The 16,925-nt window shown below is 36.5% G+C and overlaps 1 protein-coding gene across 4 annotated transcripts in view; it reads right to left on the minus strand.

Moving 5' to 3' along the window:
- Positions 1 to 16,925, minus strand: part of LOC150094520 (polypeptide N-acetylgalactosaminyltransferase 13-like) — a 220,397-nt gene that overhangs the window by 13,124 nt on the left and 190,348 nt on the right. For all 4 annotated transcript variants that reach the window (XM_090412335.1, XM_090412336.1, XM_090412333.1 and 1 more), the window contains exons 6-9: positions 12,033 to 12,088; positions 6,250 to 6,401; positions 461 to 631; positions 143 to 260 (exon numbers count right to left, since the gene is read on the minus strand). In XM_090412335.1, coding sequence (XP_090268461.1) covers positions 143 to 260; positions 461 to 631; positions 6,250 to 6,401; positions 12,033 to 12,088 — 497 coding nt within the window. The remainder of the gene's footprint in view (positions 1 to 142; positions 261 to 460; positions 632 to 6,249; positions 6,402 to 12,032; positions 12,089 to 16,925) is intronic.

Consider the following 16,925-nt stretch of genomic DNA (forward strand, 5'->3'; position numbering starts at 1 on the left):
GGTTACTGATTACGAAAAAAAGATTTTTATTTTTTTATTTTGTATATGTGCAGTACTCCCACTTAAAATTTTCACTGGCCGCCACTGGTTCATATTAAATATAAAAATTCAAAGGATAATAAAAGTAATTATTTAAACTTACCCTGAAAGACAGTTCTAAGTTTTCACCTCCCCAGATGTCCATTCCTTCGTCATATTTGCCGATCTTTTCGAAGTAGTCTCGATGAATAGCGAACAGTCCACCAGCCATTGTGGGAGTTCTGCGAATTGTTGAAAATTCAGAATTACCACTGATGTCACATGACTAGAATATTTATCAACACACATAATGTGAATTTCGTTCGCTCTTTCTCACCATTCTTCACAACCAGTTCACAACAATGAAAAACGAACACGAAAGGGCGTTATTGACTGCGACACAAATATAATTTCAAAGGACAGTTCGTCATAATTATTTTACCTGACAGGAAGAGTTCGATCTCCGTTTCTTCTGTCAACTTCCCGCTGAGGCACACGGTACCAGCGAAAGTTCATCTTCCAGTTAAAGCCACCCCACGTCATGTCCGAGGCGGCCACATATTCGAAATTATTGTCGCTGATAACATCGATGATGGGACACACCACCCTACTCCTATATAAAAATAAGTCAAGTGGAAAACACGTCAAACAGCGCTTATTTAAGCCACGTCACATACAAAAAAAAAAAATAAAAATAAATAAATAAAAATAAAAAATAAATAAAAATAAAAAATAAATAAAAATAAAAAATAAATAAAAAAATAAATAAATGGAAACATGCTAACGTCAATGTTGCAGCAGCTCAATCTGTACGAAGAGTACAGATTTATGTACGTTAACTTATTCACCCTTTACATGATCAGTAATGAAGCTTATACAAATAGAAAGATGCGAGTATAAGAACCCAACATTTTAGGACCGCAGTGTTGTTTGTAGTTTCCTCGGATGCCTTTACTTCCTGTAGTACATTTCTGTGACATGCAGGAAATTAAATCGAGAAAAAACCAGTACTGAGTAGAGGAAAAGGAAAACTGTAATACGAGCATGCCATCGCAATTTCTCCTTTGGGTCTTTCATTATTCTTCTGTTCATCAAATGCCGAAACAGATTTAAGATCCGGGCCATGATAATAAGCTTACTAATGTTATCTCTGTAGATAATCTTTTACCCCAGTAGGTGGAGGGAAGGATAAGCTGTTAGTGAGAACGAAAAAGTTTCCTTTCAAAAACTTTCAGCACGATGAAATGGTGCAGAGTCTTTTCTAACTATTCAAGCACGAATGAGTCCAAGCAGCGGTCTAGTTTGAGTGTTCCTTGTAGGAAATATAGCCAACCCAATTCTTTAATAAGCAACGAAATCTCAAACTATTTTGGCAGCAGTAAAACCTGGACAGTCTTCTAACAATCCTAGACAAAAAGCTTCACCGGGTCGACAAGTGATATACTGAATTCTGTTTGCATGTTTTCGTGTATTTTTTGTGAGTCAATAGACTTTCAAGTTTAATTTCACTAACCGATGTTTGATAGTAATGCTGTTTGTTTTGACGACTCCTTACGCAACATTCTACAGAGATCCGAATAATCCGCAGTTGTTGGTTGCGAGATGGGATGCGAAATATTAGCTAAAAAAAAAAAATTGAACTGCCATCATTCAACAATATCACGTATCTCCCTCCAAGAAAGTATGAAATTGAAAGTCTTTTTTTAGTCTAAAAAAGTCTAAAATAAAGCCAACCTACGGAGAACCTAACGATTTCATTGCACTCAAAACAAATCCATGATGGTATCAGCAACTACAGCCTTACAATCTAAAATCATGTACTTTTTCTTGTAGATGCTTCCTTGCCCGATTTATTATGCAAGCATAATTGTTAGTGCATTCCAATCGACTGTTGTGAGGTGTCGATTGTTTTCTTAAAATATTTTATTCGCATTACAATTTCGAGAAACTACTTTTTATGTGCTACCTTTTTTAGCACTATTGTAATATGCGAGGGTGCTGAAAAGTTATGATAATCACCATGAAGAAATTGAGGCAGAACCACGTAACTTACGCATTATCCTACATATTCTCCACGAAGTGTTATACACTTGTTACAACACTACTGTATCATTTGCAGTTCTCGAAGAAAAACGCCTTTCTCTTGTTACACAAACCAGTCCTCACTTGCAGATATGACTTCATCTGTGGTAAATTTTGTTTCTTTAAATTTGGGAATAAGAAATAATCATGTGGGACTAGGTCTGGAGGAAAGGGTGTGTAAGGCAGTTTTGCCCGGAGTTTTTCCTTCAGTTCCTTAAGAGCCCTTGAATAAACTACTGCTGTAGCAGTTTCATCCTTTTTTGAGGTACTTGGCGAGAAGCTTCCCTGCTGACTTTTGCGTTCGGAACTTCTTTGGCCGTGGAGAATCTTTGTGTCCCCACTCCACCAACTACTGTTTGGTCTCTGAGTCCTAGTAATGAAGCCATGTTTCATCAATAGTCACAATACGAGCCAAACATTTGCACCTGATTTCTCAAAATGAAACTTGAGATGACAATACACTTTCAAACAAATCCTTTGAGATGACAACGCATGTTTTCTCTTTTGGTCGTCATTCAAACATTTGGGGACTCACTTTGCTGAAAGCTTCTGCATGTCCGGACGTTGATGGATAATGGCTCCAACTCATTCCCTGGATAACCCCAGAGTTTTTGCAGTGTTTCTGGCTGGTATTCGTCTATCATCATTGTTCATGGCAAGCACTGCATAAAGGTTTTCAGGTGTGATCGCTGTGAAAGGTCTTCCTGACCTGGGGGCATCTGTTGGATTAAAGTGCCCAGTTTTAAAATTGGCGACCCATATGGCAACTGTTGGATATCCTGGGGCACAGTCCCCTAAAGACTCACACAAAGTTTGGTGAATCTCAGTTGCGGGCTTTTCTTGCAACACGAAAATCTTGATGATGACTCACACTTCTGTCTTCGAATTTCTTCAAAACCTCTGACATATCTTCTTATATATCCTAAAAGAAAAAAAACAAATTATTACAATTCGATGAAACATGGAGGTTTTGGGGTTTTAAAATATGTTCTTTCTTGTGGTTATATCAGTTGCTTTAATATTATTTTTGTTCTAGGTGTTTATCATAATTCTTTTCCCCCCCCCCCCAGTAGTGTGATGATATAAGTGATTATTTTGCATTATTGTTTTAAACATTTTGGATTCGTTTTTAGTATTTTTTTAACTGGAGATATTGAAGGCGATGCAACAGATTTCCTTGTGAGGAATTGCTTATCATTTTCAATAATCCATTTATTTTTTTTATGTTGCTGTCAAAATCTGAACGCTTTGATAGATGGCGTGTAAGTAACAATCCATCAATCAATAGAGTAAACTAACGTCAAAAGGAAAAATACCAGAGAGAGAGGGATAGATAGCCAAGACGTGTTTAAAGTACAACAGAAAACCTATACGGTAAAATATGGTACACTCTTCCTATTTTTTTCTGCTTGTCATATCCACTTATTAAGCAGTGATTTTCAATTTGTTTTGGTTTTCATACCTTTTCCTTGTTTCTTCTCTTTTTATTTTTTAAATTTGTCTCGCATAAAAGGTATCCAACCTACAATTTCGTGTCTCGCATAAAAGGTATCCAACCTACAATTTCGTGTCTCGCATAAAAATCTGCAATTTCGTCCACTTACAGTTAATCGCATCCATCATGATGGCTTTGCTCAGTGCAATCCACTTCTCATTCACGAGACTTCTACCCGAGGTGCACGTGCTTCTACAAATGCGATGTCATGAAGATTAAATAAAGATGGGAGCATCGATGGTGACTTCATTCATGGTTCTGATAACTTGTAGTTCATTCTCACGTTAATAATAATAAAAAAAAAAACTATGTAGATAAATAAATAAATTCAAACCATTCATCATCATGATCATGATGATTTAGGCATATTTCGAAATCCGTGATCAGGTTAAGACTAAACAGTGTTAGTACTGATCCAATGACTCAACGGGCCTAGACTAGAGGAGTGACCGTTCGGAATGCTTTGGCCGAGTTTCTGGAATCGACTAACTTTAAATGCGAAACGTAAACGTTCGCAATGGCAAATGTAAGAAAGATCCCACCCTCTTGCTCACTGAGTTAGCAATAAATTAGTTGACACTGTTGCTCACGCAACAACGTTTTTCCAAGATCAAATGCTGGTCAGTACTAACGTCCATATTGGTGTTATCAGGGAAAAAAGAAAAAAAAATGGTTTGGGATCACCATCGAAGCAATTAAGGATAAGAGGTGGTGAAGTATTAGCTGTAATTAATTTGTTAACTGGTTTGCTCGTTTTTGTAGTATGAAACGCCTCCTTACGGCTAACTCACCTTCACATGAAAAGTCTTCATAAAGGACTATGTCCGCTAGTATACAAGTTATTTTCTAAATTTTTAACAGTATTCATAATAGTAAATTAATAATACACTTCGGATATAATTGTGCATCTTCAGAAAAGAAGTAATCACTTTATAAGAAGACCTTTGAAGTCTCAGGAATTTTGGTAAGAATTTCAGCCATGTTGCTAAACAAGATTTCTCATTAATTCTTGTTTTTATCGCGATTATTTTTTACGCCTAAATATTTGTCACTTTTAGCAAGAATAAGTGATTTGAAAAAGTATACTTTGCTTGCGCTTTTATGACAACGTCTGGCAACTCTTAGCTGATTTAGTTCAGCATTACTACGGTCACTTGCGACGGAAGGTCATCTTTCATCACTCTCCATATACCGGGGATATCTGTCCATAGATGTTACTCTGAGTGACATTTAACAACCATAAAAATCGCATTAGACTTCGTTGTTACTCTGATATGAGAGATGATACATGTTCGGAATGTGTTAAGTGCATCATCGCCACCTGCCGGAAAACTTATGAAAATTCACGATTCTCATTTTATTTTTATATACTAACGTGTTCGTAATACGGCAATATATTGGATAAAAATGAGTGGTGAAAAAGACTAAGACCCCAGAAATAGAAATTCCCCAAAATTTGCATAGGGAAGAACCGTCAAGTTAAAACAATTAAAATTGAAATTAACATAGAAAAATTGAAAATATCTGAAGTTCAGCAAGAGCTCCGAAACATTTCAATATTTATACGACTTGTACTCCTTTTTTTTCCAGAATTCCTTATGTGACATCTTTTTAAAAAAGGGTAAGGTTTACCAGAATGTTAGTTCCATTATTAAGTCGACACTCGCTAATTTGGAAGGCAATCCACACGTTGAGAATATTAACTGGGCCATATTTACATATCGCATTTGGTTGAATGTAAAAGTAGCAAAAACAGTTTCAACTTATTGTTTTAATTAAATAATGCGACCAACGCACGATTAAAGAATTCTAAGTATCACATGTTTTCTAGAAGTAATAAAAATTAAAGTGGCTTTGTTTTTATCAAAATATATATAAAAATCAATTCAAAACATCATGAAAGTATTTAACGAAATTATTTTACTAAGTACTTTGCCCAGTTAGCGTTTTACAGGAGAAATTACTAATTAATACATAAAGATGTTCCGGACCATGAAATTCCACCAGAAGATTTTGTTGAATTCACACAACCTTCTCGAATCGTATCTTTTAATTAAGATTAAAAAAAAAGTCGGCCTGGTTGGCCGAGTGGTTAGCGTAGCGTATCCGCTCTTCAGCCAAAAGGTTGTGGGCTCGAATCCCGCCATGGACATGGATGATTGTGTGTGAAAATACTAGTGGTTGTGCACGGTGGTAGATGGCGTTGGTGTAGATGAAGGTAGTTGCTGTTGGTGGAGTGGTGGAGACGGAGAGTTGTAGAGTAGGTGCCCTCCCTCGATCAGTCTCTGGACTCTTGGAGGTGTTATAATAATAATAAATCGGGAAAATGGTAAGGACATCATGCATATAATCGAATATTCGTGGCCTGATGACGAAAATAGTCAACGGCTTCATGTCAGTCCGCCCACTACTACGAAAGGCGAATTAGTACGGTGGACGCTAACGGGTGGATAAAGACATGCAACAGTTCAACCAGCCCATACGCGATCCGGGCAACCAATCAGTTGGGTCAGTTCTCATCTTCGTTTTCCAGCCCCTCTATCCCTATTTGTCGACGTTACTTTTCCAGCTTTAACAACGATTACAAATCATCCTTTATGTGCGGGGTAGATATAAAAATCCAGTATTCATAGTGTTAACATCTCATTACTTGCCTGTCTTCAGCTATCCGCGTTAGTAAAGGTTCCAGCCATCCAATGGTGCATTCGCAGTGGGCATCTAGGAACGTTATCACACTGCCCTTTGATTGTGCTGCTCCTAGAAGTCGAGCTCGGATCAGACCGGATCTTGTGCCGGTTCTAAGAATCTGAAAAGGAAGCCAATATTTAATCAACAACTAACTTAGTGAAGATTCAACTGTGTACATATACAGCAAAATCTGGAGAAGATGCATCATCTTCTCCAGATTTCGCATCATCTTATATTATTAGAGAAAAATTTGTTCAGTAAGAAAGAACATGCAGTTATAACAGAATGTACATTTGATACTTAAATATATTTTTTATTATTATTATTAAGAGAGCTCTCTAGGGAGTCAGAGACTCATCGAGGGAGGCCACATACTACACACACCGGCTATTATACGTATTCTTGAATTCATTCACACTGCTTGCACTCACAACATCCAATGGCAATCAATTCCAATCACGCACCACCCAATTAGAGAAAAATCTAGCCCTCACACCCTTCTTGGAGGCCTTCATTCTCAACTTCCAAGGATGCCCTCTCGTACTTTCCCCACCCTCCATAAATTGAAAAATTCCATTAATTGAAATCCTGTATGACCCTTTCAGAAGTGTGTAAGTCTCAATCATATCTTCCCTCTTTCTCCTGTTTGCTAGTGTCTGCAGTCCACAAATTCTCAATCTCTTTTTCATAATCAGTATTCCACAATCCTGATATCATTTTAGCACTCGCCTTTGTACTCTCTCCAATATATCAGAATCACAACGGAGACCAGACCTGCACACAATAGATACTTAGACTTAAAACATAATAACTCACAAAATAGAAATTAACAAACCCATAATATCCCAATGAGTGATAAATGTTCATGGTTGCTGTCCCAATGAGAAGTTAAAGATACATTTGAAGTGATTTTGAAAAAAAAAAATCAGAATTAAAGGAATTTTGGAGGTAATAATTTCAGGTAAATGATCAGTCCGTAATACACTATTCAGATGATGTGTGAGACCACCAACTTGCTTATTGAAATCCTAAAGTGGCTGAAAAAATTTCCATATTTGGAGCACTGTTGGATTTAATATTCTAAAACGATGTGAGATCTCCTGTTTGATTCTAAAAAGTAGGCTACGTGTAGACTTAGACTTTAGTTGGTTGTAAATAGGAGCCTCATGTTGATCCTCAGTTCCAGATTCACTTATCAGGCACCTTCCCACTCAAATTTCTGATTTTACTGCTCTTAAATCAATGTGTCAGATAGCTTTTCCGCCTCGAAATTCAGCTAATTTAGACTAACTATGAACCACTTGTGGCTCTATTATGCATCATAATGTGCTTCACTGATTATCACTGTACATTTTGGCTTGTCTGTTTGCTAAATGAAAAACCACTTTCGTTTGAGACAAACTTTGATATGAGTCCCAAACGTGGAAAAATATTCCAAAATCTGTCCAATTTAAAAAAAGTATTTATTACTAAACTATGGAATCATGGAAGTTCGTCACGCCACTTCATGTATGTTTTTGGTCTCTATAGCGGGGTTTCCGAATGAAAAAAAAATTAAAAGAAACTTAGCTCGTCACAAACAATATTACTTTCTTTAACAACTTAAATTTCCTGACACTATTTGCAAATAAGTTTCTACGCTTTGTTAATTTTGAAATATAAGTCTGTTTTACTAATTTAACATCATCCGAAGGTAATCACAATCGAGGAGTGTTAACTGCAAGACTGTTACAATTTACAAATTGTGTCTAACATGTTGAGTTTATTTAAGCAACTGTACGGAAAAAGTCTTCCAACTTAATGGTTTGCAAAGGACCAATAGAAATTTATAGAATTTAAATTAGACAGCTGTTGCCATCACATCCTCAGGCATATTCGCTAAGGTGAACTAAAAGAACAAGACTATATTACTTTTTCTTAAGCGCATTCGTCTTTGGACGAGATTACAGTTATAACATAATACTGGCCATAGAATAAACTAAGTTAATATGACTAAATAAAAATATTCAAATTCTGGAATCGCTAATTCCATTTTATGAGATACTTTGCTGTTTTGTTCGCGATAGTGCACATGTTGAATGGAAATATTTGGAAGAACTAGAGAAGGCGTAATCATTAAGATAAGGCATGACGTTTCATTTCACAGATTACTACACCCTCTATCCAAAAAGAAAAACCCAACTCTTCGAAAATAGAAGAAACTAGTGGCGCCACCTATTGTATCGTTTTGTTGTCGAAAGTGGCAACCTTCATTAGTATTGTGTCAACTGTTTATGACATTTGTTTCATTAGAAGCCGAGTTATAGTGCCAAGAATGACAGTGTGCTTTGATGAAAGGTCGGTCGTCACGATATTCATGCCGTACGCGACGAATTCTCGCTATCAATGGGTTCAAAACTTCCAGATAAAACTCATCATTGACCGTTTGGCCAGGCGGAACGAATTCTTTGTGGATAATGCCCTTGGAATCGTAGAAAGAAATCAGCATTTTTTACTTTTGACTTCTCCAAGCGACTTTTTTTCGGATGCCCCTCTTCTGATGGTTTCCACTCAGCACTCTGGCGCTTTGTTTCTAGTTCATACTCAAAACACCACATTTTGTCACCAGTAGCGATCATTTCAAGCAAGTTTGAGTCCTTATGAACGGTTTTAATGAGGTCCTTGCAGTGTTCAATTCGATACATTTTTGGGACGTCGGTCAACTTTTGGGGAACAAATAGCGAATTCAATTTACAAAGACTCAAACTCTCGGTCAAAATGTTGCGCTCAGTTGATTTTGGAATCCCCAATTCATCTTCAATTAATCTCACCGACGATTTCGGGTTTTTCTTTGATGAAATCGCGCATTTTTTGGATGTTAACTTCGCTCAGTCCGGTTTTTGGACGGCCCGGCTTTTCGTCGTCGTCAAGCATCTCACGACCACTTTGAAATCGCTTAAACCACTCGTAAACTTGAGTACCGGATAAGCATTCATCACCGTATGCTTTTTGAAGCATTTGATGCGTTTCGGTAAAACGTTTACCAAGTTTAACACAAAAGTCAATCGCAGCTCTGTTTGAAACTCATTTTCCAACCGTTCGTCAAAACACACTGTCACTATTACTCGGCTTATAATTTATAATGAAACAAGTGTCATAAACAGTTGACACAACACTAATGAAGGTTTGCTGATTTCGACAACACAAAGATACGACAGATGGCGCCACTTGTTGCTTCTATTTTCGAAAAGTTCGGTTTCTTTTTGGACAGAAGGAGTATATTACAGATTCAGAATCGGAGAATCTTAAAACTGGTAAAATTATTGTGGTGACAGGCCCAAATAATTGTATATCTGTCTATGCTGAGAGGTATCTTGTGATAAATCATTGTACTCGATATCTTATGATAAAGCATGCATATGGAAGCCATCCTGGCTGTAGACGTTCATGAATATATTAGGAGATTTTCCTGTATAAAGGATTTTTTTATTGTCTAATTTTTTAGAAGCATTTTTAGTGTCAAATAAATGCTTGGATCATTCTTATTTTGTAGATTGAGGCTTTCTTCGTGATGCTAATTGGTTTCTCTATTCTAGTGTTAAGATCAATAGAAAAATGCGGCTTCAAAGAACTAGATATAGTTAATACTCTCCCCATCCAATAAAGAAAGCGTCTGTTAGAGAACTGCTTGCTATGTTAAAGAAGGCAGCGTTGCCACAGCAACCAACCACATGACAAAAAAAAAACTGCCCTTTCACCACTTAAATACCCCAATAACAAGCACGTGTGGGCACATTCTGTCGCACAATGAGTTTAAGTAGAATGAAAGTAGGGGGGAAAAACGAGTGCAGAGATTTAATCACATTTTTCTTCTTATTTCGCTGGAGTGCGCGATCGCTATCATTTCTAGCAACGGTGGCCCATTAATCAAAGATGTAACACCTTTTAAAAAACAAGGACATCAACGGGTAATCTAACAGTAACAAAACTCACACAGCCATTAATCATATGTGGTTCGTATGGGACAAAACTTTTGATGTTCTTGTTTGCCATAAATCGCTTCTTTCGAAAGGTTTTATTCTCAAGGGTAACGCGGCTCGCGCTACTTCTACGCACCTATTCAATCAGAGAGTGATATCATAATAGAAATACACACAAAACTGCGTACTTGTCTTAACGCTTATGTCAAAGACTTTTTTTTTTTTTTTGACATCGAAATCTACAAAAATTCCCTAAAATACTGAATTCAAATAAGTTTGCTTATTTGAATTCAATATTTATAAATGAGACCTTAAAAAAAACTTTTTAACGAATATCTAGTTTGTTTTTGCGGTAAAAACAAACTAGACAAATAACAAAATTTATTACTCCGGAGGATTATGCCTGGTTTGCAATTAACGTATTCTTTTCTATTTTTTTTTTTTTATATATTTATCCTTAGAACATGAACGATATGCATTTCTTTTTAGAGCTACATACAAAATATACAGATTATCCTTCATGGTCATTGAAATAGGAAACAAATATTGCTGTTTGCATATAATTTCTATTAATCTAAAAATAAAATTGTTATTTATATTTCATCGAGTGAGAATGGTAAAAATTTAAAAAAAAATTAAACATGAAACAATATTGTTTATTACCGATAAAATTATACAGTTTGGTATAATTCAAAATTACTTAAATATAAAATCCATTATCATGACCCCAATAATGTTCTAAAATAAAAACTACAACAAATGTTATGTCTTTAATTGTAATGTTCGAATATTTAAAGAGACGGAGTAAACAGGATAAGCACTACGAACACTTTACTACTGGCGTAGACTGCATATAAACAACAGTGGAACTGCGCGACGGACAGTGCCGCATTACGCTAATAGCTCGCATCTCACTATGACGTGCATATACTTGCGCGAGTAGCAATATGCCACTGTGGTAAACAGTGTTGCTAGCGTCCTTCTCCCTCCTAAGTGCTACAAAATGGATTTTTATTATTTTTTTATACAGAATAAAAGAATTCTATAGGATTGTTGATGATAAAATTAAATATTACACGCAAATATAAATAAATTAAGAAATATATTTATATATCAAGAAAAATTGGGGGGTGCTGCAGCCTGTAGTTCCTATGCACGAGCCGCCCCTGAGAGAGAAACCAATTAACATCACGAAGAAATTCTCAACTTGCAAAACAAGAGATCCGTGATAGTGACACACTCGTATCAGAGGGCCTGAGCGGTGCTAAAGAAAGCAATCCAGAGAATCACTCCACTGTCATTGCCTTGAACTCTTGTATCTATAATTTCACTTTGTTGTTATATTCTTGTCCTTCTGTTCTCACGAAATAACAGGAAGTGTAAATTCATCACTCTATTCCCTCTTTATCTAGTCTTAAGAGTTGCAACCTCCACCTTAGCCGATTGTTTTTACAGGATCGGGTAACTTGGACATTTGCCATTATGTCCTATTTTGTACGCGTCTTGGCGCCATACATTCATTCGACTAAATGCAACACTTCTATTGGAATTTACGATTCTTTGTGGGCCTTTCTCATAAAAGATCTGTTTCCACCTGATGTCCAACGCTTACTTTTATAACCTTACAGGTTCGTCTAGCTCCAATCATAAGCTGACTTTGAAGTCAGATCTCCTTCTCCAATATTTCTGTATGAGTATAGTGCTGTGTAATTAATAGACTAACAAGGGAATCAAAGTCGTTGACAATGAAATTGACTCTGCATTTAAAACTAATCATAAAGCTTCATTACCTTTACGGGAACATCCAACCTGGCGACATACTGCTCCAACTGGCGACCAAGAAAATCTGGAGGGAGAGAAAGAATCAGAAAATCATTATGGTATACACAGTCCTAATCCTACTTTTTTCCCATATTTCAAAATATCCCTTAATACATTTTAACGAACAGTATATGGAGGGTGTGCGCGTACTAAAAGAAACCAACTATAGAATGAAAAAATAATAGTTTGCATGCGCTTTAATGAATGGGCCAATGCCAAACAAGGTGACGCAGGAACTCTATCCTCCAATTTTGCTGGTAAAAAGCGATCATTCCAAAATATACATTATATCTAATTGCGTCGTCCATGAGATGTTTTCTCTTCACTGGAGTAGAATTATTTCGAACAACTCCAAGTAGTGAGCAGTTGTGCTACCACGACGAAGCATTCTTCTGGCGATCGCTGAGTTACCAACTATCCGTGTACTGTTGATAGTTCTCTGCAACCTCCCCCTCACCAGAATGACCATATGATTTGTATCACACTACAAATCAACTCGCATGTCCTTGTCATTCATAGCGGTCCACCAGGCATTAAGTACTGAACATTAACCACTCTTTCTCTCAAGTCATTCCAAAGGTTGATTTGGAGAGTGCAATCTGGTACACATTCACAGTGCAATAGATTATCGACTGAATAAAATAAGTTTTCTGCTAATTATCTTAATTCGAAATGCCTAGAGAAATATCAAAACTTCCTTTGTATACAGGGTGGCCATAAATTAACTTTCCCTCTTTGGAGGCATCTGTAGCTAAAACCAATAAATGGAATGAGATCATTTTATATTGAGACTTTCGAAGGCATGGGGAGATAAATTCCGAAAAAAAAAAAAATCGCCGATAGGGGAACTTTTGGCGCTGGCGGAGCTGAAAGCAGTCAAATATTTGCAGTAAACGCATGTAAAAGGGATTATGCAAATTTTACTGTGCGTACGGGACAGCAGCGCCACCAATTCCACTTACAAAGGGAGATTGGGAACGTTCAGGCAGTTATTCGAATGACTGACGAATTGTACTCAACATGCGTCCTACTTTGTCTCAGCGTGCTTTACTTGTTAAGTTGTTTTACCTTAAACAGTGCAATGCCGTAGCGGCCCTTCGGGAATTTAGAAGGCTTCAGAACCTGCGTACAGGTTATGATATAATATAAAAATAAGTAATAATAACAGAAAGTAACAGAATTTTGGTTAATTTTTACGCAAAAATTCAATTAACCAATAAATTCAGAGTATGTCACATCTGGCACTTTATGCAACAAGAAAAACATAGAAATATCACTTTCGAATTAACCACTGCACGAGCTAGTCCTTTGTCTTTTGCAGTTATTACACCTTAAGTGACTCAACCGCATCGCTTGCAACAAGTAATTAGGAAAGTGGATACATCTACACCAGGCAGTTAAGCAATACATCACGGGATTAAGTGTCGTGTCCTTGATGAGAACGTAACCAGCTATTTTTAATTTGATAAACACAATGCAATTTCTCAAACTGGTCTGTCTTCTTACAAAAAATACCGTAGGAAAGCTGGAATTAATTATAAATATACACATTTAAAAACTTTCGGATAACCACTTTCGATGCATATGCAAACATTAATTAATCTACTCTTTCCTAGATGGCACCACCATCATAAGTTATCTTTACGACAGTTACCGTGTAGCTTTCATAGAAGGTTAGCTAACTGAATTATTCAATGTTTTAGTAGTCAGGTCTTTGCTGTAATTATATTAGACTGTTTACAGAGTAATCTTGTTGTTCTATAATCGCTTGCGGCCAAACTTCTTTTGTTACTACAATGGTTGGTCTCCATTTTATTTTAAGTTGGCTCTACAAGCCACAAACTTTTTATCTTTCACAATGGTTTCATTAAATAGGCGACTAGTGAGTTTCAGAAAGATAAATATTGTCATAGTAATTTGACATGAAAATAAAAAAGCTTCCAGGTCTAGTATTCTCCCGTCATCGTCGCAACATTAAAGAACATTTGAACAAAAACGTCTGCATAGACTTTGTGATCTTAGTAGGACACAATATCTGAATGTTCACTTCACGACTGGGCTATTTTAAGCCACAGAGAAAGAAGGCGTGGTTACTGGGAATGACTTAACATTCAAAGTAAGTTTATGAATAGATACACGCATTCCATATATTATAAAACAATTAAAGTGTTTAGCCTTTTTTTTTTTGTTCTTTTGTGACCAAATGTATTATTACTTCGGATTATTAGGAGTTTAGTGTACTACTCCAATAATATAATCCTTTCTTAAATAATATAGTTTGCAGTTCGAAAACCAGATGGCGACACAGGCAAAAAAAAACTTGAATGTTGTAGTGCCGTGATGTTGGTCTCAAATAACTGTATAACTGTGCACAAAAGAAATAAAAAATCTCGTACTTGCCATTGGAAATATGCTCCACATTTAACAGATGTTCCGTGAACTCAGAACTAATTGTGAATTACCTATTAAATATTTATATAATATTTATATATATAGAAAGTTTTTTTTTTACCTTGGGTGTAATATACATTAAAGATACCAAGAAATTTTATACTTGATTTTAGTCCTTTTAAAAAGTAAGCAAAACAAAGTTTTGTACGTGAAATATATTCACGTCTAAGCTACTTGTATATAGAGGCTAATGACTTCTATCACTTGCCTTAGTATGCATCCCATAATGCAAAGCACACCCCCTTTCAGGCGTGTATAATACAATGCATAATGGAAAGGGCCGCTACCCAGACCAGTTTCGACCTTCATTGAATGTTCAAGTACAGTTCTAACTCTAAAAACTCAACGTTGTTCCCCTCGATAAGAGGCTCACCCCCACTAAGAAGAACTCTCAGAAGTAGTTGGCTCTACACCGTGGCAGACTCACCCCACCGCCGAGCAGAGCCGTTCATTTGCTCACATCTCCTCCGAGGAGTAAGAGCAACAGCCGTGCCTCAGTTAACTCATTGGGCTACAGCATTGCCATTCATCACCCAAAAGCTTCCAACCAGTTTCGACATTTATTGAGGTCTCTTCAGTGGGAGCCAGATCCAGGAGAGATACCAAGGTTGAAGTGATATATATCTCATATATAAGTAGACAAAAGGTGCTTGACCTTCATAATAAAAATATCTGGATGAGAGAAAGATATAGAAAGGTTTTTTACCTTGGGTATAATATATGTTAAAGATACCAAGAAATATAAGAAATACAAGTAGCTTAGACGTGAATATATTTCACGCGCAAAACTTTGTTTTGCTTACTTGGGAAAAGGATTGACATTTTTCCATTAAAAAAAGTAAAATTTGGTATAAAGAAATCTTTAATCTTTTTCGCTGCGAAGTTCCAGAGTCGGGTATTGACAACAATATTCTGTTTCATAACTTGATGAAATTCGAAGGGTACCCTAACAGGAAGGATCTTGCTTGGAGAATTGCATATGGTCGCCTTCCAGTCAATGCCATCCAATGGAGGCAGTTTAACATCGGAGATCAATCTGTGACATCTGTTACCGATTGGAAACAGTAGAACATGCATTCCACAGCTGCCCTTTTGCTCTGTGTATTTGGAAGAGATTATGTAATGTGTCGGGCATGCCACTATTTACAACAAAACAGGTTATTTTTTTTTACAATACCCACCACCTGTCAGCAATGGGAAGAGAATTTTGATTTTTATAATTAATGAATTAAAATACTTTATAGAAGGATAGAAAAAACATGGATTTGAAAACCAGCAATATGACATCCAAATGCTTTATAATATTGTACTGTGGAAATTTTATTGTTCAGTCAGACGTCTTTTGTTTTTAGAAAAAAGCATTCTAGGCGATATCAAATTTATCAATAGATAGTGTAGACCACCCACATCATGCAATATTCACCAGAGGGAGATAAAATTCTGTCTATTCTTGCTATGAGAGGTTTCTTGATCATTATTATTCGCACACCCTAATAATTCTACCATCATTCCTGTTAAACACGGGTAGCATCTAGCCAAAATAAATAAATAATAATAAACTTACCCAGATTCCATTCTAATATTAAGAATACTGATATAATCGTTATAAGACCTCGACTTATCACGTATACTGGTTCAGTGAACACATCAAGAGGATACCTCCAGGAATAAGGAGAATGGACATGGAGGTATCCTATGTCTGTAGAGGTGTGTGTTCACGGAGCCGGTTTGCGGGAGGAAAACCCTGCGATCCACGCCCATGACCGGCTAACTTGGCTATGGCTGAGAAAGATCCTTAAGCTCCTCACGTGGGCGACGGGAATCGAACCCAGGACACTCCTTTCCAAGGCATATAGTTGCGGAGCGCATAACCTCTCGGCTAACTGCGCGGACGTTAAAGCATCCAAAATAAATAAAAGTAATGATCACTTAAAATATGTATATTAAGACAAATAACGAACAAGTTTACATATGCACTTGAATATCTCCATACAACATCGTACATTCATAAGTTAAGGCAAAAATAAAATAAGTATTGTAAAACGAACTGCGAGAGAATTCATCTAAGGATTAGCTAACATCACCAGCGAGTAAATAAGTTAACGCATTTACGTGTTGCTTTTTTTTTCTTTTGTTGGTGATTAAGACGGATTTCACAAGACACTTCAAATATTAAGTCACCAAAAAATAACCTAAGCCGCCAATCATCTTTTGAAATTGAGACTGAAATTAGCGAATTTTATCGTGATTCGCCCAAGGCTGGTTATTTAACGAAGAGAGGGTAGGTAAGTGAAACAATGTCCTTGTTATTAACCTTGGGAAAAGAAGTTTTCTCTACTTATTCTAATAAAATGAAGAGCTTTAACGTCTCTGTAGAAGATGCCCGCGTAGCCTCTTGGCGATTTACTTCT

Source organism: Typopeltis vanoorti, chromosome 22 (genome assembly GCF_054136105.1).
Source record: "Typopeltis vanoorti isolate ZY-2024b chromosome 22, IOZ_Tvanoo_1.0, whole genome shotgun sequence".
Classification (NCBI taxonomy): Eukaryota; Metazoa; Arthropoda; class Arachnida; order Uropygi; family Thelyphonidae; genus Typopeltis; species Typopeltis vanoorti.